Source organism: Taurulus bubalis, assembly GCF_910589615.1.
Source record: "Taurulus bubalis genome assembly, chromosome: 14".
Lineage (NCBI taxonomy): Eukaryota > Metazoa > Chordata > Actinopteri > Perciformes > Cottidae > Taurulus > Taurulus bubalis.
This window is the reverse complement of record NC_136602.1, coordinates 8,756,279-8,779,342: the sequence shown is the minus strand read 5'-3', so window position 1 is coordinate 8,779,342 and position 23,064 is coordinate 8,756,279. Positions and strand designations below refer to the sequence as shown.

The 23,064-nt window shown below is 41.3% G+C and overlaps 1 protein-coding gene across 1 annotated transcript in view; it reads left to right on the top strand.

Moving 5' to 3' along the window:
- Window positions 1-2,107: 2,107 nt before the first annotated feature.
- Window positions 2,108-23,064, top strand: part of ccser2a (coiled-coil serine-rich protein 2a) — a gene marked incomplete at both ends in the record, with an annotated part of 33,823 nt that continues 12,866 nt past the window's right edge. Inside the window, 7 exons of the mRNA XM_079230033.1 lie at window positions 2,108-3,554; window positions 3,649-3,860; window positions 14,473-14,566; window positions 17,592-17,700; window positions 17,850-18,030; window positions 19,796-19,861; window positions 19,994-20,116. Of these exons, the coding sequence (XP_079086159.1) occupies window positions 2,108-3,554; window positions 3,649-3,860; window positions 14,473-14,566; window positions 17,592-17,700; window positions 17,850-18,030; window positions 19,796-19,861; window positions 19,994-20,116 (2,232 nt within the window). The remainder of the gene's footprint in view (window positions 3,555-3,648; window positions 3,861-14,472; window positions 14,567-17,591; window positions 17,701-17,849; window positions 18,031-19,795; window positions 19,862-19,993; window positions 20,117-23,064) is intronic.

Sequence of the window (23,064 nt, the reverse complement as noted above, 5' to 3'; positions counted from 1 at the left end):
GCTGACCTGTGTCTTTATGTGAGTATAAGGAAATAGGGCCGGGTACTAACCATGTTGTGTCGCTTGCACCGAGTAATACAACCAGCCATTTACTGTAATGTGGCCAGATTCTTACTATTTTTCTGGTTCTTTGACAACATATATACAGATTTGTTTTAAATAATAATTTCCTAAAAGTGCACAGATTTATGTACGTGGCAATTTTTTTACTTTTACTTTTCATCAATTGCACCTCTAAATATGCAGCAGCGCAATACTATCAACAAAACTATTATATGACAAGAATTGAAGCTGTGGATTTCTTTATGGTGACATAGGTCAAGAAACATCAAAGAAAACACCAGCACTGCAGACGGACATCTAGTCCAGTGGCTGCATGATGAGTGAGATGACCCAGATGAATAATCATTTGCCACAGCAGTGTGTGGATCTGCCACGCTGGATGTGAATGAAACTTGAGAGGTTCTGAGGTCATTCACAGCAGCAAAAAACCCTAATTGAATCGCTAACCCCCCCAACGCCTCCTCCCCAGGGCAAAGAGGCTTTGGTTGCCCTGCCTGCACGCGCTGACCTGATTTTGTGTGTAACTGTGTGTTTTAGTGTGTGCGCCCATGTATGTTTATGAGACGGATTAGGATGGTGCCATAGCCAGACTTCTATGCCAGTGGCGAGTGTGTCTGTTTGATTGTAGACACGTGTGTCTGTGCATGGGAATGTGGGGCAGCGTGGCGTTTTTTCCCAGATTAGGAGACCCACATTGTAGCACCCCTCCCCCACCCCTTAAAAAAATGGAGTGGATTTCTGTTTCAGTATCTGCCTTCGTGTCTTTGTGCCAGTTTGTTCGAGGATTCACTCATATGTGAGAAACTGATTGATCTACTGTGGATGAGCAACATCCAATACTTAAAAGTTAATTAGTATTTGAATATTAACATTGTTTGATGCAACAATCATTTATTTTCCACCGGGGGGGGGGGGGGGGGAAGTTGACACTTTTTACGAACTGCTTTGCTCTCTCATGCAGATGGATCACTTTCTGCTAACCACAACAGCCATCTGGATCTCAGTAACTTTCCTATTCATAATCTTGCAGCACTCGCCAGATGGATGTTACACGCAGGTGCCCCACCAACACATGTACACTTGTCACATGGCTGATTGGAACTAAATGAATTTAACAAACACTAGCAGGAAACGGCCCTGTGTTCTCCCCTATTGGCTTCACATGCTGTACGTCCTCCATTCACTATTCATAGTGCTGGCCACCTTCCGAGCTCTGGTTTCTCCTTGTCCCCCAGGCCTTGTCTGTTAGCCCATTCTTTTGTTGGCCAGGTTTGTTGGCGCCATATCCTCCAAAACCAGTGCCAGCTACAGGTCATGTCATGTGTGAAAGTCTTCCTTTTATTTACCCTCTAAGTTTGAGGAGATTTTATGTAACAATTACATGATTTCAACCGAATCACAACAAGCTCACTATACAGTTTTCATACAGTTTTGCCGTCTACTCAAGTACTGGGTTAGGGTTAGGGTTAGGGTTACATTGCTCACATTGTTGAACAAAGAGACATAAAATGTATCCTGTGGGATTAAAATTTGTTGCATTAAGACAGACGCTTGAAATGGCCATTATGTCTCTCACATTACCACGTGAAAGCATCATGCCAGACTTTCTGTGACAAAGTCTCAAGTCACCCTGTAAGCTTGCCAGATTTATCCCTAATGCTCCTCACAGTCAGCGGTCTTTTAAGGAGAGCGACATGCAACCACTGCAGGACGTGAACAGGATGCACTTTTGTAGTATTACTGCTTCTCTTTACGGATATAAAAACATTACAGATAAGGGCATACCTTCACACATGTGTGTCTGACTGCATCTGCAGTCAATTACATTTTAGTTTCTTCTTTCACTCAACCTGTAATGGAACTTTTCATAGTAGTGTTTTTTTTATCATCAAAGGGACTATGTTAACTACTTGAAGTAAGATGTATAGCTGCTTGTCAGTGTGTCCCAAGTCAATTCATGGACACTTAAATCTAATCTTCTTTTTTGTATTTTTTCCCCAGTTGAGTGGGATTCCATGTTCCTCCATGCCTTTTTTGGCATCCAATGGAAGAAAAATCCCCCACCAAATCTGCCATGGTATCTAGACTGCCTAAATTCGGTGGACGCTCCTCAACTGGTGGTGCTAGCACTTTGACCAATGGTTCCACACAGCCAACCAACCCTACCCAGGATGGTAAGACCACTCCCCCGGGAACACGCCCAAATGGTGTGATCCGTGCCTCTCCTTTTTCACTGAAATGGAAGAGAGATGAGGGGACGACCCCCTCGAACCCCACCACCCCAGCCAGCCCTGGAGATGGAGTTGAAGACAAGGCTCAGACACAGCTTCCCTCATTGGCAAAGGAGGTAAAGAATGGCTCTCCGGCGACACCCAAGATGCGGAGGTCAGGTGCTTTGATGGTGGCCGTCTCCAGTCCCAAAGCCATCCCTAGGCAATCCTTAAAGATGAGTCCCAAAGTAGGGACCAAGGTAGGCCAAAGCACAGTGAACGGAGGTCCTAAAATGGGCCATAACGGCTTGAGCATTCCTGCTCGAGCAGGGTCAGAGTCCCGCCTTGTGCGGCCAAGGTTTGAATCCAGCTCTCCCAGAAGTAGCTCTCAAGACAGCCTGTCCCAGTCCAGTGACAGCCTCAAGACCTTGGCACAGGACAACATGGTGCGGTCGAACAGTTTTACTCACTTTAAGCAGATTCCCTCGCCCACCAGCCTGCCTATGATACGGTCCTTCTCTTTTAACCGGGCTGTGGAGCTAGCCAAGCCTCTTGCAAATACTCAGCTCCGGCCTCCTCGGAGTAGTTACCTCAAACCCCCTCAGCTGAGCAATGGTAGAGTGGGTTTAGGACTTGGAGGGCTGAATGGCAGCCTTGGATGTTCAGGAAGTCTTGGTGGAGGACTTCAGTACAGTAGACCGCCTTCAGCTGCCTCCTCTCTGCCCACCCTCTCGATCCCTCCAGCACCCAACACACCCAACGCTTTGAGGAAGCCACTGCTCCCCATTTCTGTCCTGACCAAATCATTGGGCAGTGGGGGGGCTTTGGGCTTCAGGCTGGCTCGATCTGGGCAGGCCAAGCAGCAGAATAATCTTTTTCCAGGAAGGGTCAAGGGGGATGTCAGACCTTCAGCTGCCCCTGAATGTGCAGGTCTATTAGGGATAGCAATAGACAGCGAGCGGACTGGTGAGGGTGACAAAGCAGACTCACAGAGTGACAGTGATGGAAGCTCTGGAGCAGGAAAAGGAGGAGAGAGTGGTGGGCTTAGGAAGATCTCTGGCCAGACAGCAATCGAGACTTTGGAGGACATGTCCTTATCTTCTGCATCATCTCTAGACAGAGGCGACACCAGTGAAGAGTTTCTTGATGACTTTGACAATGTGGGAGACGTGTTAAATGATGGAGACCTGCCTGACAACAGACAAGCTGCCAGCACTACTCAAACCCGCTTACACAGCTTTCTCATTGAGACCCTTGACTGGGACTCTATGGATCTGGCAGGTAAAAAAAAGATTTTAAAGGAGATTCTTGTAAAAATGTGTGTTACATTTGTTTCAGTTGTTCAGCACAGCATTTATATATATATATTCAGCAGGGCATACAGAAGACAGCCCTATGCAGGACTCCCAGGGACCACTGGGGTTGTCTCCAGAGCAGAGTGATGTCCTTCAGGCTTCGTCTGTGGAGATGTCCCCCTCCAACAGCTCTGGTGGAACCTACATGTGGGATGAGGATGGTCTTGAGCCTCTTGGGGGGCCTCGGACACATCTCTGTGACAGCTATGAGGATTCAGAGCTCAACAGCATAGTGAGTCCTAGATTCCAACTTTTATTCAACTGTGACATGTGTACAGAAGCATAACCTTTGTTAATTGGTGAGTCCTAAAATCCGGTCTTTCTTGCCATTGTCTTGACTAATTGACGTGAGGTGTTTAAATCAATTATAAGTTTAAGCTGTGATATATGTTTTGAAGTAAAATATCTAATTTGTTAATTTCTAAACTGATAAGAAAGTAAGCACTCTTGTTGTCAGTTATGCCAACAAGCCCCCCATACTCTCCACTCTTTCTTGCTTAATGCCTACTGATGGATTGCTCTGTTGCATATTTCCCCAAGGGAGAGGGATAGAGAGCAGCCAAAACCTTTTAGCGATAATAGGGTTACAAAGGCTTAAAACTTCTGAAATTGATTGCTAGTTGGCAAATACTAGGCTTGTGTGACTGAGAGCGTTGACAGACATGTGAAGGGTATGCCACCTTAATAAAAGATGATTAAATACTTAGTTAGGTTTAGAAAAGATGGTCAAATACTTAGTTAATTTACATAAAAGATGGTAAAATACTTAATTAGGAGTGGTCTGATACATATTATGATGACTTTTTGGAACAAACCAATGCCTCCAACTTGCATAATACAGCAGCGAGGCTCCTCACTGACATCACTTCACACTAATCCTGTCTTCTCTGCATTGGCTACCTCTTCATTTTAGGATTGATATCAAGATATTACTGATTACTTTTAAAGCAAGTCTGTGTCTGGCCTCTCAGCTACATTGCAGAAATGTTGACCCAATACGAGTCTTAGATCCTCAAGTGAGGCCTTCTAGCTGTTCCAAAGTCGAGCTTAAAACTAAAGGGCCGTGCTTTTGCCATCAGGGTCCATTTGCTTTGGAACGACCTGCCTGGGTCTTGCTCTTGGTCGGCCTCGCTGTTTGACTTTTTGTCATTGCGTTGCCTTTTATCCTGCTTTTACTTGGTGCTGTATACATAACGTTATTATTATTTCCATGGGCGCTGCGTACAATAATTCAAGCATAAAAACATTAGCTCAAAAGACTAAAAATGTTGGCCTGTAATATACATAATGTACTTATTGTTAGCTTCAGGAGCCAAAACTAGATTTCCCTCAATCACATATATAAATATATTTTACTCTAAATTAATGACATGGGTGTGATAAAGCTTATGTTTGCATGCCCTGTTGTACCACTATTATCCTATTACATGTGAATTTAATGTATTTTTATCCGTAAATAATACAACTATGCATTATTATGCAATCATAGCATCCTTCTCTTTGTTATGTGATTAGAAAAGTTTAACTTTTTTTAAAGTTGGTCAAAGTGTTTGTCATGCTGTGTCCAGTAATGCAGGTCTTATTTGTTATGTCATTAAGCTCAGCTTCATTTAGTAGGGGGTTGACTTTGTTCAGCTAATATACTTAAGGGCCACTATCAGCCGCATATGTATACTGTCCTTGTAGACCAGGTTACAACTACAGGCCTTTTTAGCACGACACACACACTCTGTGGTTTAGTCCATTAAGCAGTTTCACTTTTAAATAATTCCTCATTCCTTCTATAATTAGGGATTAAACGGGCAGAACAAAGACTGAAAAGGAAAGCAAAACTGTCTAGAGGTTTCTGCCGACTCTCACTGCCGGCTTCATGCCAGGGCCTCTCTCTCCCTGAGAGGAACGCTGACCTGGCCCCCAACTGCATGTTAATAGCATCGCTGGCCTTCACTTTGGTTCTCTGTATTCCTGTACCACGGCACCTGCTCTCAGGAATGCATAAAGAGCTTAAAATGAGCTGGATTAGAAATGATATAATAAGCTTTATGTGTGTACTACTTTTACCATGTGATGTAGAGACAAACTTTGAGTCACTGAAAATGTTCTCTAGCAACTACCAAAGCAATATGAAAAGGAGGAGAAAGCCGTGTGTGTGTGTGTGTGTGTGTGTGTGTGTGTGTGTGTGTGTGTGTGTGTGTGTGTGTGTGTGTGTGTGTGTGTGTGTGTGTGTGTGGGGGGGGGGGGGGCGGATTAGTTGAACTGTCATCATGGGGTAGACTTGTTTGATGTTTTGAAAAGGAAAAATGTAATAGTCCGTCATTCCGTCATAACAGACTGGAGACAATAGCTCATGACCATAGCTTGTGCATTTCACCATCACGTGGTCCACCTAAATCTTCATACTTTACTGTAAATTGACACAATATTATGGATAACATTCCTTAAATCTTTGCTGAATTACATAATTGGAGAATAATCAAATACGGATGAGAGAATCTGAATCAGTCCTGAAAGAAGCCTCTTCTACTGATTTTGATGCAGGTCGGCACTCGATTAGGCTGTTATTATTGTACATCATATTACCATGTAATTTTGTACTTGAAATAATTGTGCATAAAGGGGGTGATTAGAGAGATGTAAAGCCCACATCCAATGCTGTTTTATTCGACCAGAATGAAACGGCCACAGGGATTGACCGGAGGATGTGTGTCTCCTGCGAGTGTAACTGGAGACTGTTATTGCATCAGTAATCATTCGCGCTGCTCAACCAATGCGACGACATCCAACAGATATGTCAAGGAATGAAGGACTGTAATTTTGTGGCTTGTCTGGAACCTTTCTAAAAAACGTAACATTTCCTTTACCTTATGCTGCATGCTACCAACGCTCTCTCTCAGTATAGCTCTAATGAACATATGCAGCAAGGATCAGTCCTTATTTTCTGTAAGAGGAGGGCCAGGTCTGATGGTGCCTGTTGAGTGAGTGGGAGCTAAAAAGGAAAAGAGTAGAACCTGAAAGAGAAAGGGAGAAACGTACTGTAGCGACTGATTGCTGATGTGTGAAGATCAGCGCTAAAGGGAGTGGGCCTTTTGATATATTTAACTGAGGTATTTGATTAGAAGAAATGAGCCCACTTACTGTAATTGGCTGCACTAAGTGCTCTCTATCCCACCCTTTTTTTCATCCGTTTGTGTGTCTCACTCTTACTCATTCATCCATTTTTCACTGTGTAAATATGTCCTAGCAATGAGCAAACTATAAAGAAAACCATGAATAGAATCCTGTCAAAATGTGTCTGTGTCCAAACTGATTCTTAATTCTTTCAGATTTACCCTGCGTTATCCATGTGGTCTGTAATGACAACGTTAGGGCATCAAACAATGTATCAATGTGTTTTTTGTTGTTGTAGTGTTTTAACAAAATGTATAGTTTGCCAGGAAAGCTATTCCTGCTCTGAATTAGATGCTGCAGAAAAATACATGCAGGGTAATTAGGCCCAAGTTTAATCTTCTAAAAAAGGCCAGCCATGCAATCATGGCTCAAAGGAAACAGAACAATAAACCCTCTGAAGAAAGACTGGAACTGTGTAAGCAAAACCCTCCCTGCGTTGGTTTCTATAGAATTAATTGGATATTCAGCTCCTAGCAGGTTTAGTTCGCTGTGCCGCAGTGGCGTGCTCAGTCCACTTGGAGGCACTGTGCATCCTTAAGACGCCCAACGTGTGTGTGCCTGCTCGAGCTCCTGGTTCGTGTGTCCCAGTATTTTTCTGGCTATATATGGCTCCATCTGCATTCTTATGCCTCTGTGCAGAGTCAAGGAGTGGGCTACCTGAGCTCATAATAACATTCCCATGATGCACCGTGCAGCTCGGTACTGTACCCGGCTTTACAAAATTGGCATTATGAAACAGAGGGGCCACTTCTCAGTGACTGTTAATGTATCCCAGGCCTCAGCGCAATTTATCATGCAGTGCAACAGCATCAGTAGACCTGGGCACAATCTATATTTCAATGGTTGAAGTATTTTGGAGGATTCGCACAATCATAGATGCATAGGGTATGGGGAAAAGCTGAAGCTGGAGAAGTAGGATAGATGCTTTCTGGTATGTACATAGGGGTGGACACAATAATAGCAACACCTGTGCAGTTAACTACAATCCAGTTCAATACATATAACCTTTGTGAAGCTTTTGATATGTTTTTGTTGTGCTATCAGACTGCTTTATCCAGCTAATCCTTTGTCTCCCCTCTATATTTGCCTCTCAGTTAGCAGATATTAGGATATAAGTTTAATGCAACATAACTAGAATCAACACATCTCTACTAGATGTCCATCAACCACATTAACAATATATATAACAATGTTGTATGCATTGCAGGGTTATTATATTGTATTGCTTTACATCAGCATCACCATGTGTCATCAGGTCCAGGTTTCATCTTTACATGACCTCAAGCTGTAGTCACATTTAAACAGTTAGGTAACTTTGAGATTTCGTTTAACTAAGTTTTACTGTAAGTGTCTTGAAGTTTATGTAATTAGAAGTACTACATTTCCTTTTGAATTCTAGCCCAGTGTCCCTCCACGCGGCATGAAACCTTCCATGGAAAACGGCTGAATGTTTTCCCTTTTGCATTTGATAATTCTGTCAGTTTTTATCCCTTCTGCTCTTGGATAGCCTAATCCTCTAGTTCTCCCTGTCTTCCTCAAAGCCACAGAGTTACCGCTGTCTCTTATCCCTGATTTGTTTATTTTGCCTCTAATTTTAGTCTTTTTGTTGTTGTTTTTTTGCTAGGTTGAGACAGGTCAATTAATTAGTGTTTAAATGAGTGAGGTACTTAAGCCTTTTGCCTGCAGAGTGCTGAGCCATTTATGGGACATGCTGCCAGTAAACCGGCTATGCTGTTGCATTAATGAGGCTTAATAGCTCACCTGCTTTTGTTTGTCTTGGTTTTAAATTGACAGCAGCAGCCCTTTTAAGATAAACAGTGTTGTTTGTGAACCTGTTTTGAAGCGTTCGATGCTTTCAGCAGAAACCATCACACACAACTTGTGGCAATTGCTGTCTGAGTCATTCCAAAAATTACAGCCTGTTCCCATCATTATCCATTATGACTCCCTGTATTTTCCGACCACAGTCGTGACTATTATTTTCCTACATGCTGCTTTTTAAAACCACTTTGTCTCTCAACTGGCCCCCACATATTATACATCTTACATTGGCTGCTTATTGATCCCTTGTGAGAGATGAAGGCAATAATATATTAGCTGATTCGTAACATGGAAGCAGAACCACTTTTCACAGACAAGAGTTGGTTGATTAAATATATTGAGATTATTGACTATATTTTACTTGCAGTTACATAATTTGCCATGACACAGTGCATCTGTCTAATGTTTTACCATAACATTTGTTCTAGTTTGTTGCTGCTTAACTGTTATAAACGAGAAGACTTAATGAGTGTAATGTCAAAATAAAGTTTAATTTTATACTTGATTAGTCTTTAACTTGTAGTCCATAATACACAGGACTACACTTACCTTGATGCTTAGCCACACAAGTTTCACTAATTGACACAAGTGTTCTGCATTAAGGTGAATGAAATGGTTTTGTACTGCTCCATCCACTTGCTACCTGTTCTTGCCTTGAATAAGGTCTCTGACCAAAAGCTCACTTTCTAAAAAGATTTTTGCACATATTTGAAAGTACTGATGCATTTTTATAATATAGTTTGATATTCTACAGCTCTAGCACTTCAGCTTAGTAGGATACCGGGTGAGCAATGTTTTCTTCTCTATTTTAGGATTTGATCTACAAAAAAAATCAAAGATTTAAGTTTGAATTATTTCCGTGTTTGTTCGGGAGAACGACGCATTGAAAGATTTTGATCAGTTTTTACATCAGATGTCTAAAGCAATATACAAATACAAGATCAATCAAATGTACAAAGCATAAAGGTCCCAATATCTCCCAACACTCTCCAAAGGCAGTCATCATTATATTCAAATTAAGACATATACATCATATATTATATAAAGCAATAAAGAACAAAATGAAACTACTCATATTGTTAATAACAGTAACTACATCTTAAAAACAGACCCTATTCAAACTGCACTCATCTTATAAAACAGTGCAATGGGTAAATGTGTAAAGAATGGGTAAACAATGTGTAAAGAATGGGTAAACAATGTGTAAAGAATGGGTAAACAATGTGTAAAGAATGGGTAAACAATGGGAAACGGCACATAAACATGAGGGTTGTGCTTGTTTGGGATTGAGTGCAACAGGACTCGTGTGTTGACCTAGTCTGTTTTATTTCGAAAGTGTGTGTGTGTGTGTGTGTGTGTGTGTGTGTATATATATATATACACACACACACACACACACACACACACACACACACTATGGCACAGTCGGCACGTCTTTGTCATTTCCTCAACAATACACACATATTGAGCGCCAAACTAAATGTGAAAAACATGAAGACTGATTTGAGGATTACCTAACTCTATTTAGCTTCATTCTGCAGCTGCCATCACTCATCAAACAATTTGCCTCAAGTGTGCCTCCTCTGCACTGCTTCTGTTTCCTTCTCTAAAAGTTTGCCTGTGCATCGTATAACACGACAGAAACACCGTGTTAATATAAAAGTATATTGTCATTGGTAGCAGTATGTTTCTATTAGGGGTGTAACCGTAATGGTACACGGGTCACGGCATGATGCGACTTTTGGTACGGCGGAAAAAATAAATGCATACAAATCCATTTCTTTTCTTTTGATTTGAACGGGCAGTAGTGCAAGTGTCAAAGACAAACATCGTTCTCTTGTTGAGGGAGCATTTCGCCCACTGGCAACTTTGGTTTACAATTTCCATGATATAAATAAGGAACATTTCAAACACTTCAGTATTACTCTGCACGAACACTGAGGCAACACTCTCCCAAAAGGTCACAACAGGCTGTAAAACTGGAAAGCATGTCTTGTGCTATGAAATTGAAAACACAAAAAAGCAGTTTGTTTCTTGGAAGGTTTTTAGTGTAAAACTGTATCACTATCTATAAAGGAAAGAGAATGATACAAGAATCAATGCAAAAATAGATTATTTTTTTCATATTTAAATTTCTTTATGAACCCATCATTTGGATTCATTCATTGGATGTCCCACCACTCATTCGTTTCTCAAACGACCAATTGTCAATGTCAGACCAATACAACTTTGACAGTGGGGGAACAGGATTATTCTACATTTCACATATCTCACAAAGGTTTTATTCAGTCGTACCTCAGAACAATTGTTCACGACATTCAGTAAGACAGAAAATTAACATTTATTTAAATTTTTATACAAACTTAGTTCAAGAACTGAAAATGAGTCGGATAAATGGATTACAATGACATCTGGAAATGATTGGGATAGAGGACATATCCTCCATCAAAACCAGCAGCGAGTGCCAAGTCATGGAGTATAAGAAATTATTCTGTTAAGTAGGGGTGCTAATAACACACACACACACACGCACACGCACGCGCGCGCGCACAGCAAAACTGCATACGCAATCACGTAGTATTTCTGTATATATCAGAACATTATTTATTATTATTATTATTTATTATGTAGTTGACCTTCAGAAAACTAATGATCCTGGAGAAAAAAATGTTTGATGTTGATTTCTAGCCCTCGTCTCTGATAGAGGAGCTCAACTGTGATTCCATTACAAACTAATAGGAAGGTACTGGGTTGAAAAGAGCGGCTTGCTTCTTGTGAGACAAAAGAGAAGAGAAAGTCAGAGACATCTGTGAAGAGTCTGAACACTTCTCTTCAGCACTTATTGATTTGAAACACTTCATGTAACGCTGAAGTTTGTGTATTTTATTCAAGTTGTTTGAACAGAAAATCGGCTGCATTCTTTGGCTCATTGTGTGTCATCATGATGCTAATTTACATTCAGCCCACAAATACCAAACCTCTACCAGAGATCCCGAAAAAGATACTTTGAAAGAAAGCGACGAGTAGAATCAAGGTACCTGTAATGAGCTTTTAATTTGCCCCACACGTCTGCTGTGCAGACACTCGGGTCATTCGAGGGCAAACTGTCAAAGAGGGAGAAGTTCAGCCTCAGAACTTTCCCAGTGATTTTGACGGTTTGAATCTGTGTTTGATCCAGCTGTGTTTGTTGGAAGATTCATCTGATGCGGTGGGATCGGACATTCCCTCAGCTGTTCCGATTCTGAATGCTGCTCATGCTGCAGGGTTTTTTGGACAACCAGTCCAAGATAGATAGAAAATATGCATGTCATGTGTCAAATTCATGTTCTCCGACAAGTCAAATTATTATTCCTTTAGTGAGAGCAAGCTCACCAGCTACAACTTAATTGACTCAAAGCTGCTGTTGAGATGCATTTTGATAGCCGTGCATAACAGATATTGACTTTGCAGTCGAGGGTCCACAACTCATACGTTGACTTGAATTCATTAATAACATTAGTTTTACACACTCTATGGAAGCGGTCAGAGTGTAGCGTTCTTGTAACATGAAGTGATTTTGCGTAGCAACACATCATCAGAACAAAATATTGAAAATGCACAGGCCTCACTGGATATTGCTTCGGAGTGTTTTCTGTTCTGTGATTTCAGGTTCTTTTCCATAGGGAGGGTTTGCTCTCAAACCTCTGGAGCTGCGCTGACAACAAAGACAGTCAATGAAAGGCGTGTAAAAATAATATATTGAGTGGTTATCAACACATTATGGGGTAATGGGATGTTTGGATACAGGGTGGCTGTAGCTCAAGTGGTGGAGTGGGTTGGTTGTTCACTCACTGGCTCCTCATGTCCACTGTTGAAGTGTCCCCAAACAGGAAGGCACCACATTTTACTCATGGTGTGTGTCCAGTATGTGAGAAGAATGTAAGATACAAAAATATGAATGAAATCTTAAATGCATTACAAGACTATGAAATTACATTCCCCACCATAATGATGTAGTCATGATACAGGCAATTTAGCAATATGTTGTGAGCAATAGGGACTCCTGAAATGGCCAAATTTAATTTTTGAAATTAGTGATTTGATTTACTTACTTTTTTGTTTTAAGTTTTAGTAAGTGTGATTAAACACGGTGTCCACACTGTTTCGGGGTCATCTATCTGACGAAAATAGTACAATATAATTGTAACCACTGCAGCTCTCAACACCAGCCCATAGTGTCTTTTAGAGGCCATTTTCCATTTGAGTGCTTTTCCACTTGCACACCTAAGTGTCTGATTTTGCACTGAGCTGTGATTTCTGTCAAACACTGATGGCAGACTCGAGACGGCTGCTGTTGTGCGGCTGGTGTACTGTACAGAGAGTCTATTTAACAGGTGAACTTTTGGGCAGCTGAAAAGATCCAGAGTCAAAGTGTCTGGGGCAGAGGAAGAGTGTACTCATAGCTCCGTGCCGTATCACAGGATCGCAATATTGAGGTCAATATGTTGCGAACATTTACTGTGTGAGTGTCTGTTTCTGAAAAAGAGAGAATATATACGGGAATGGAGAGGAGAGCAGTAGGGCGGAGAAGAAAAGAGAGACATACATCTGAGGAGGGCAAAGCAGTGAGAATGAATAAAACAGACGAGACGGGTGATTTATCAACAAACAAAGATTCCGCCCATATCTTAGTCGACAGTATTTGGATGGCTCCAGAAATGTGTGTTGTTTATTCTTTTCTCTTCATTATTCCTTCTTCATTAAGTCTGAAACATTGAATACCAGCCAGTTATCGTGCAACACATTTCCTATAATGAGTCGTTTTATGCTTGTGTCTTTTTTCTCAAAGCCCTGTCAATTTAGTTTCATAAAGCACAAAATTGCCTTGAAAAAATAAAGCTTTGAACTATTGATTCAGTCCTTTCCTTTTGGGTATGCTTTTGAATTATTCGGTAGACGGCAGTTAGACTCACTGCATATTCCGAGGCTGGAATGAGAAGTGTTTTTGTTGGCTTTTCAAAGGTGTCTGCATTATCATTCACAAATGAGGGATATTTTCCAGAAATCTGTTGTGTTATCTGCTGATTTATGGAATAATCTGAGCTTTTGGAGGTAAGAGAATCATGTGAAACGGTATCAAAGAAAAATGTAATTTATAGCTCTTCATAAATTGTTATTGTTAATGACAAAACTACAGAGAATTGAAATAGATATTAACGAATAGATAACGAAACAAGGAATGTTCAAATGTCATAATGCAATTAAAAGCACCATGCATATTAGAGTTCATCATGGCATTCCTTTTATGAAATGATGGGTTATGTCTAAATGCGGTTAATTTTCATAGCCACCTAATTCTCACAGTTAAGAATTAAACGAGTATTACAGCATCAATTTAACCTCTGTGTGCTAAAATAGTAACGATGGAAAGCTGCTTTGGCACTGTTGGTGTATATATCTATCAGAGCAGATCAGACCAAGGACAGATGGTTCCTGATTTGTCAAATCCATATTTATGTGATTTTGGAATAAGCTTTATGTTTATGTACACACAATTTCAAAATAATGTATGACTCAAAAATGTGTTGCAAAGCTTTATTATTTGCAGGAAAAGGTTACATCTGCATATTTGCGCTTTTATGTATTATGTCTTTTGTTTTATTTTCTGAACCAGCACAGAGTTACATGTGTCAGGCCTCTGGGGTCCATACATTTCTATCCCAGCAGTTGGTCTTGCAGAACAAAAACACTTTTGCCGAGAGACGAAAATTATATAATGGCTCTAATGCACCCATAATTGGTCTATAATGCACCTATAATGTTATCTAATGCCTTCAAATGAAATGATTGTCACATGAACATTTTGTGGTTCTCAGGATATCCTGAACAACCTGGAGCCTCCGGGAAGTGGAGACTTGGACGATGATGACCTCATGCTTGATGTGGACCTCCAAGAGGATGGCTTGCATGGTCAGCGCACACACGCGCACACGCGCACACACACACACACACACACACACGCACACTAATTGCTCCTGCACAGGATTTAAATCTGTGAGGTTATTCCATGGCCAAGACAAATGCTTCAGTCTCATTGGCGGGATGTTTTCCATTATTTCCTTCGAAGTGGAAAACTCCAGCAGAACTGTTCCGATCATAGTTGTAAATTAATGCATTACCAAGGTCTTAACATTCTATTTCCAGCAATATTCTTTTATGGCGTATAATGGCTGGAATAAATTGAATCCTGCATTGCCTAGGGTGAATAGTTACCTCTGCTACATCAATTCAAATGTTTGAATGGACACCTTGCTGTCTATTATGTGCTGTTCCTCTTTTAAAATGTGGTTGCTAAAGAGTTATTTAATTACAACTCCACCACTGCCATACAACTGGCCTTTAATGAGAGATAGGCGGCTGACTTGGAGCATCATTCAGTCAGCTGTCTAGTTTATATGAACAGATGCAGACACACTTGGGTATGGTGCCAGCAGACGAACAGTGCATCTATAGGCTTAGTAGGAGCAGACTGCACATTTGATTGCCTTGACAACAGCAGTATGGTGTCTACATGATTAGTTTATTAGCTCACTATTCCACGTATCACCAACCCCTCCTATCTTGAAACCATATCTATTGTAACCTCTATTGTCACCCATTTCCATTTTGTAAATATATTTATATAAAATAGCGTATTTGTAGGTGTCAAAGGTAATCAGGTCAGATTAGTAACACACATACTAATAATAATAATACTAAAGTGTTGACAACGTTCTGTAGTCATTGGATAGTGTGTGTCACACATACATGAGAGGACAAAGGCAGAGAGAAAGAAAAGTAATCATCTGTCATGAACCATAATGAATTATAGGAAGTGGAGTTATCTTGGCAGTCCTGAAGCCAGCACTACATTGGATAATATGTTTAATGCACACATTTTAATGTTGAATTGTTGATATAATGCTTGTGTGCCTCATACAATTATATGGATGGGCAGAATTGCACACACACATGCACATATACCCACACAGTTGCCACTTTATTAGGTACACTTTGAAATGCAATCCACTGCGACAGCTCAGCAGTAAATTCCACATTTATCAAGTCCCATATGTTCACCTTGAACATGTTTTAGAGGTGTTGATTTAACTTTATGGTCCTATTGGAGGATGTTGAATGTTGTGCTGTTGAATTATATTCTGTTACACTGAGAGGCATTTCTAATATTTAGTCTACTCTATCCTCAGTACATCCTCCAAAATGACCATGAAGTTTGATTATTACTTCTCTAAAGCAGCTTCAACAGCAACTGAACATTGTAATCTTCACTTTGGTAGACTCTTTTGCAGGCCTGTTGTATTAGACTGCATTTGTTTTCGCTAGGTGTGCCTAATAAACTTTCAACTGGGTATACATTACTGAGGCAGCTTTACAACCCTGATGTCACAGTGCTCTGTTTCTTTTTTGAGAGAATGAAACAGAGAGACAGAGAGAGAGGGAGGGAGAGAGAGAAATGTTCACTCCAGAGGAATGTGAATTGGAGTGTCATCCCTTCCTACTCCTTTTCGGGAAGTGGCCATATTTATAGCGCTCTATGTCCTGGCCAGAGTTTGTGTCATGAGAGTCGGAGAGAGAGACTGGTTGAAGAGTCCGGTTAGACCCAGCCCACAGGGCTGGACCTGAGACACGGGATAGGCAAGGGTGATCCCTCCCTTCTAGAGACACCCTGACTCTGCCACAGAACAGGAAGAAGGGAAAGGGGAGAAGAGGAGTTAAACAAAAAAAAGAAAAGGGAAGGGGAAAAGAGGCCTCGTGTCATATTTTCAGACCCACCTTCTTTCCCTCACCAGCCTAAGCTGGTGACTTTCTAGCTTGGACACAAACCAGTCACCTTAGCTGCTCTCATACCACCACCACCACAGTCATTTCTCCCCAACTCCAGTTCCTAGGGAGTTCCCAGAAAAACAAGGCTGTCAACAAAGACAAAAGCAGGCAGGGTGGGAGCCGAGTTGATTTTCCCTCTCTGGCCCTTTAACTGCTCACCAACTGACTCGGCAAGGAGTTATTTCTCTCCACTCACTTTCTTAAGTTCTCTGCCTTTGTGGATTATTTATTTTTTACCAAGTTGGAATATATTTCTGTTGTATTACTTTTTTTAGTGGACTTTTTCTGAGCTGAAAAATAGTTATTGGGGACGCTGATGTTTCCTGGAATATAACATTTCAGAATAAAGCAGACCGTCTACTCCTGTGCTATGTGAGGGTAAAGTAAAGTATTTTAACCACCACTGCTGCAGTGCTTGAATTGAGTTTTTGAACCTTCCAACATTTCTTGATCTCTCCTTTTTTCTTTTTCTCTTTCTCCCTTTACTCTCAATCAAAAGGCTATGTGGAATATAGAAAGTCAAAGGTACTTTTGATTTCCTGGGGGTCATGCTCTGTTAGTTGTCAATTTTGTTGCGGTCACAGTTCATTTCACAGCTATGTGCTATTGAGTGTCACCAAATACTGTGTCCTCTTACCTTCTTGAAAATGAAATGGCCTGTCACCGGGTAGGAGAGTGCTTGTTTGTGAGACAGTTAGGAGAATGAGGTGGATCAGATCATGATATATATATGCCGATATTCTAGAATAGAGTACCTAAAATATACACAGGAGCAATCTTCACCATAAGATATGAAAAACTGACTTGCAATCTTGCATTTTTTGTTTGTGTGTGTGTAGTGGTATTAATAGACAGAAACTGGCAGAGAAAAACAAATTCTATCTTTTGCAGAATACTGTTTGTCTTTACCCACAAACATGTACTTTCTCTTCAACAAATAACAGCAGAAAAATATTTTCTTAAACTTTGCATCTACAGCATCCCCAAACACATTTTTTTAAATACATTTCAGGTCAGATAGCACAGTGTATACAATCTTTTATCTCTCACATGCCCAAAGTTATTAACTCTGTAACTCTGACTAACGGTGTGCTAAATTCTTCCCATACAGACGCTGACAGGATGTCCCACTTTGAGCGCTCGGAGAGGGCTGGTCGGCAGGGGCAGAGGCGTAGACACCATCGCTGGAGTGGACCCGACCACTTCTACAATGATAGCAGGTTGTTTAAGCCTGAAAGACTAATACATGTTGCTAGAGAAGAAGTAAAAAGCAGAAATGTAAAAAGTAAAAACTCAAAGCTAACGTCTATCTGTTCCTCTGTCTGCCTGACTCTCTGTGACTGTTTCTCTCTTTTTGTTTCTTTCTCAGGGCCCATGTTGTGCAGCACTACGATGGTCTCAAGGCTTCAAGATTCTCTTCACAGCCGGTCCCATCTGAAGAGAGGCAGGTTGGCTACAAGTCAATGCTGGATGAACTCACACTCAAGCACATGACTCAGGACTGCACCTCGCTTAAGAATCAGCTGCTCAGGCTCAAAACATTGCTACAGGTTTGTTCGACCCACAGTTGCAAAACGATGAATGAACACAAGCATTTCACATATGAATGCAGGCGTGTAGTTCTGCAGGCACATGCACAAACACATTCACACAAAACACATGTATTTGTGTTCTGTATGCACTGTCCAGTCACAGAAAACTTGCTGCTGTTGCATCACCTTCAAATCGCAAACAGATCATGTAACCTACCTCAAATAAACTGTCTGGATTTGGGGTTTGATTTCAGCTTTGTATTAGTTTGCTAGAGTGTTAGATGCAATACTTCTCTTAAGTGTGTCAGGAGTATTCTGCATCATTGTCCTCAGGTGTTCAGCAGCAGCAACATGAAAAGTATTTTCTGACAAAACTGAACAAAGCTAGTTTTATTTTTATTGTGGTTCTACATAACGTATTAAAACGTTTTTAAATGTTTATTTACATTGATTTAATCCGTCCTTTCATCACACAGTGCTGCTGCCCTGTATTTAATCAAAGAAAGATGTTAAGACTGATTTTTAAAGGTAAAGAGATGGTTTTAATGTGCTGCACAAGTGTCAAACCAATTTTTTCTTCTTCAAGATATTAGAAGCTTTGGGCCTCCTTCTCATGTAATGCACATTATGTGATTTCATGTTTGCATCTTAGAATGCGTGCATATAAATGTATATATCTGTGCTTTTGTAAATCTGATAACTTAATAGATATTTCTCTGTCAGTTGGTCAGTCTGATAATTCCATTTAATGGGAAGAATAGAGTGTGACAGGGGAGGAGAGAAATAAAAGATGTCAGCGACGGAATTGTGCGCTTGCATTTGAGATGAACACACAAAACCCACACTCCTACAAAACACACAACCCCGTCGCTGAAAATGCACAGAGGCACGTTGCACTGCACACTGGGTAAAATGAAATTATCTTGAACGCCTCGACTCAATTTTCCCTTGACAACATAAGTCATATTTGCACATTTAAATCAAATGTCTCTTGCAGATGCATTGTGCTCACTGCAATTATTCAAACGCTTTGGCTGTATAGCCTCAAGAGGGAAGATGTGTCTGTTGCCCCATTAACAACTCCGTTCTTAAAATGAGCCTCTGGCTTTGCTGAATTCTAATTGATCTTTGCTTTATTGTTCCAACAGTCATGTAACTGCTGGTTGTAACTAAATTAATCTTCCTGACCTGAATAAGGAGCAGGTGGAATGTAGTGTGGAAATACAATGTATATTTCCAGAAGTTGACTGAATAATTATCAGTTAGTAAAACTTTCACACAAAAAAAGTCATGTAATTGTAAATTATATACCTTTTTGTGACTCTTTGCTTGATAAAATATGCAATTTCTTAAAATTGTCTTTTTTTTGTGCTCAAATGACCTGGCATTTGCCATTATTCTTGATCACCAAATACTTAATCAAACAGTAATTGGTAAAATAACCAAAGAATGCAATTAGAGCGTTGCATTACATGTTCTGTCTATACGGGATGAAGTGTGGATCTGCTTCGGGGGTAAAAAAGTGCTGCATACCGACATTTTCTTTTGTATTCCATGAAATACATGTATTTAAAGTTTATAACTACACTCGGCACTGCCTCAGGTGTCTCACAGTTCAGGGTCAGGAGAGTATACATGCTTAAGAGTAAAGTTCTTCCACTGTAGCAAAACTATTGCTCTTGAGGCATGCCGAAGGCAATAGTCATTGATCCAGCTCACCGTGTACTCTGTCTGTCTGTGTGTGCGTGTGTGTGTGTGCTGCTGTGTGCGTGTTTGGTTCTAGCTCGAGGATACCGAATCTCCAGCAGATGTTCCTGAAGAAACTGAAGACAACACCACTGCATCACAGGTGAACAACTTTATCTTAGATTTATAGCAGTGATTGTTTTGATATGCTGTAGAAAAATATATAATATTTATATTTCTTACTGAGGTAGTGCCCTACCACTGCAGTTAACTGCATGTGTGTCTGTGTTTTCAGTCAGTGGAGCTGATTAAGGAAGTGCAGTTGCTCAGAGAGGAGCTGAGGAGTCGAGACAGAACCATTGCTCAGCTCACATCGCAGTGTCAACAGCTACAACAACAACATCAGCGGGAGCAAATGGTGAGCTGGTGTGAGAAGGACTGATACACGGAAAAAGTATGACATGGAGACCGTATAGTGTAACAAACTGAAGTCTGGCAAAAGATCTGCACACTGTGATAATAGCGTTTAGCAAATAGGTCTGACGATGCCCGATCAAAATGTCGCTCTTCAAATTACATTTGCTCGGAGCTATGAGTACGGTGTGCTAGTGATGGCGAGATGAAGCTTCCTGAAGCATTGAAGCTTTCCATCCAATTGGTTCGCTCATATATCGGAGCTTCATGGAGCTTCATTTGCTTTACTGCGCCACCAAGTGGACAATAGATGTAAAACAGGCAGAGTGATCATAACGACACCATGGCTTTGGTGTGTGAAGCTTTAAATGGAATAAATTATGTTTGTGACGCCAATACATCAATTATTAACTTATTAATATTGTGTCTATCTTTATGATATATTGGCGGGGTCAAAATCAAAACTCGAAACAAATTGGGAGAGGGTTGTGATGTGACTGTGGGTCAGTGGTTAGAATATCTGACTTTCAGTCAGAGGATCGGTGCTTCAAGCCTCAGCTCCGCTTGTTGATGTGTCCAATTTTTTTAAAATAAGAACTTTTCCACTGTGCTGGGTTTTTTGAGACTATTTCGCCTGCTTTAGAAAATACCCTTTCACAGCACACATGAAGCTGGGTACAGAGAGGAAGGGGGGAAATCCATTGAGTTTCTCTGCCTCTTATATTTCAAATCGCACGGCAAACCCACAAACTAGTTTCTGAATCAGTCACGTGGTACGGCCGGCTCGCGAGGCTTCGAACGTCACCGCATACGTCATCGACACAAGCCTTGATACGCGCTTCACCAAAATCTATCTGGATTACTCGACACGCGCATCGAAGCCTCGACACGAAAGGACACATCACTACGGTGTGCATATTTGGTTAGCTTTTACTGTGGCAGGATTGACACTAGATAGTTGATATTTGTATTTAGGTTCAGTATGTGAGTTATTTCTGTTGTTTGATTAGTGAGAATAGAAATGGACGCAAGATCAACGCAGGGAGGATTAGCGGCTTCTGAAAACCTGAAATTTATCAACAGATGACGGCTTTTATTCTTATACTGCGTTCACACCAAAAGAGTTGTGAATTTTTCGCGCTAGTAGATTACATGCAAAGTCAATTCACAGACGCGAAAAGTTCGCTTTTTCACAACGCTTTTTTCGGCCGACGCTGAGTTGCGAAAGCCAATCAGCGTTGAGATGCTCCACCGCCGCCGTCTTGCCGTTGGTGAATCAAACTGCTGCTGGTCCGCCTGAAGTAGTGCTGGAAGCGGCTTCATTCAGCACTTCAACACTCGTCCTGGAGGAGTCAGAGCTGTGTTGCGACTACGGATAATATTATGAACCCAGACACGGGGGGGGCGTTGATGTTCTGACGTTTGTGGGACTTCCACAACAAGTATAAAGCAGAACTAGTGGTTATTTCAATGGTGAAGGGCGTAAATGGTAACTGTTTTCTCGAAGTTAAGCCCCGGAAAAGCCACGCCCCCTTTCCGGCGCGAAAAAGCGAATGACGCAAATTAACCACATAGAGTCGAGCGAGTAAACTCAGGCGAAAAAGCATTGCCAAAAAGCATTGCCAAAAAGCTTTCGGTGTGAATGCAGTATTAGGAGGAAGGAAGAGCATGTAATTAGTGTTTTTAATGTACAGAGTGGGCGGACAGAACGATAAAACTTATTGACAACGTTAGCTAGATTAGTTGAAAACATGCAGTACATAAATAATGTGCTTCAGACAAAACCTGGACAATGTACACAAATGCATGGTTTAGACTTCATTTTTCTCCATGAAGTATCTATGAATGACAACTCCAGTATGGCCATACACTGCCAGGTGATCACGGCTCATACATAGAACATCAATGCAGGTTCATCTTCAGTTGTGTGTTCCAGGATCTAGTCGTGTGATCCTCGAGCACATACAAACATGCCTATATAAGCTCATGTGCTCATGTTTGCGGATTGCTTTCATGTGCCGCAGACATGTATCTTCTCTTCTGGGAGTTTGCTGCCGTGACACCAATTTTCTGACAGATCTGAGATGGTTAAGCATGCACAGCCTTCCATTCTCTTTTGTTTACCCCGATACCTGATTTATCCGATTTATTATTTATTCGAAGACAACGCCCCGATAAGAAGAGAATAGAGCAAACAAGGACAGGAGAAAATATTGTATAAACTTAATCTGTCAGCGAGGGACTGATAAAAACACACAGTGTGGAAGGCACATGGTACAGGGCCAACATTCAGATTTCTAGTTGTCAGCGAAGACATACTGTCGTGCCCTTTATCTCAGGTGGGAGTTCAGTTCCGCACTCACACGTGCACTCTCGTGCGCGTACTTGCACGGCTGCGAATGCCTACCAATAACCTCTTTTCTGTTGGCTTTTAGCTGCCTCTTTCTCCCCTCTCTAACATTCATTAGTGTCTTGAACCAGGCTCTCTTGTTAGCCAAACAACCGTGTGCTTTCGCTGACATATTCAAATCCCTGCCGTATCGAGAAATACCAAAATGTCAAAGCGAGGCCTGTCCTCCAGCCTCCCTGCCTCATACTGTCCCTCCAATTAGAAATAGCACCCGCCCACAGCAGTTTCTTCAGCCGAGCACAATACCGTCGCAACCTCTCCCACAATAAGCAAAGAGAGTAAGAAAAAGCGGGGACATATTTTCAGATCTCTGCCTGACATTAATGAGTGTAGAGGTGGAACAAGTGAAGTTGTTGGAGGGGGGAGGGGGTAGATAGAAAGAAGATGAGACGGAAACATATTTGCTCTGCCGACTCTGTCTTGGAAGCACTATGTGGGCTATCCGGGTGCTAGGTTAGAGGAATGCTGAAGATGGTTTGTGTTCTCATTTCCTCTGATGTCCCTGCAGGACAGGTTTGAACAACGAGGAAGCCGTTAAAACA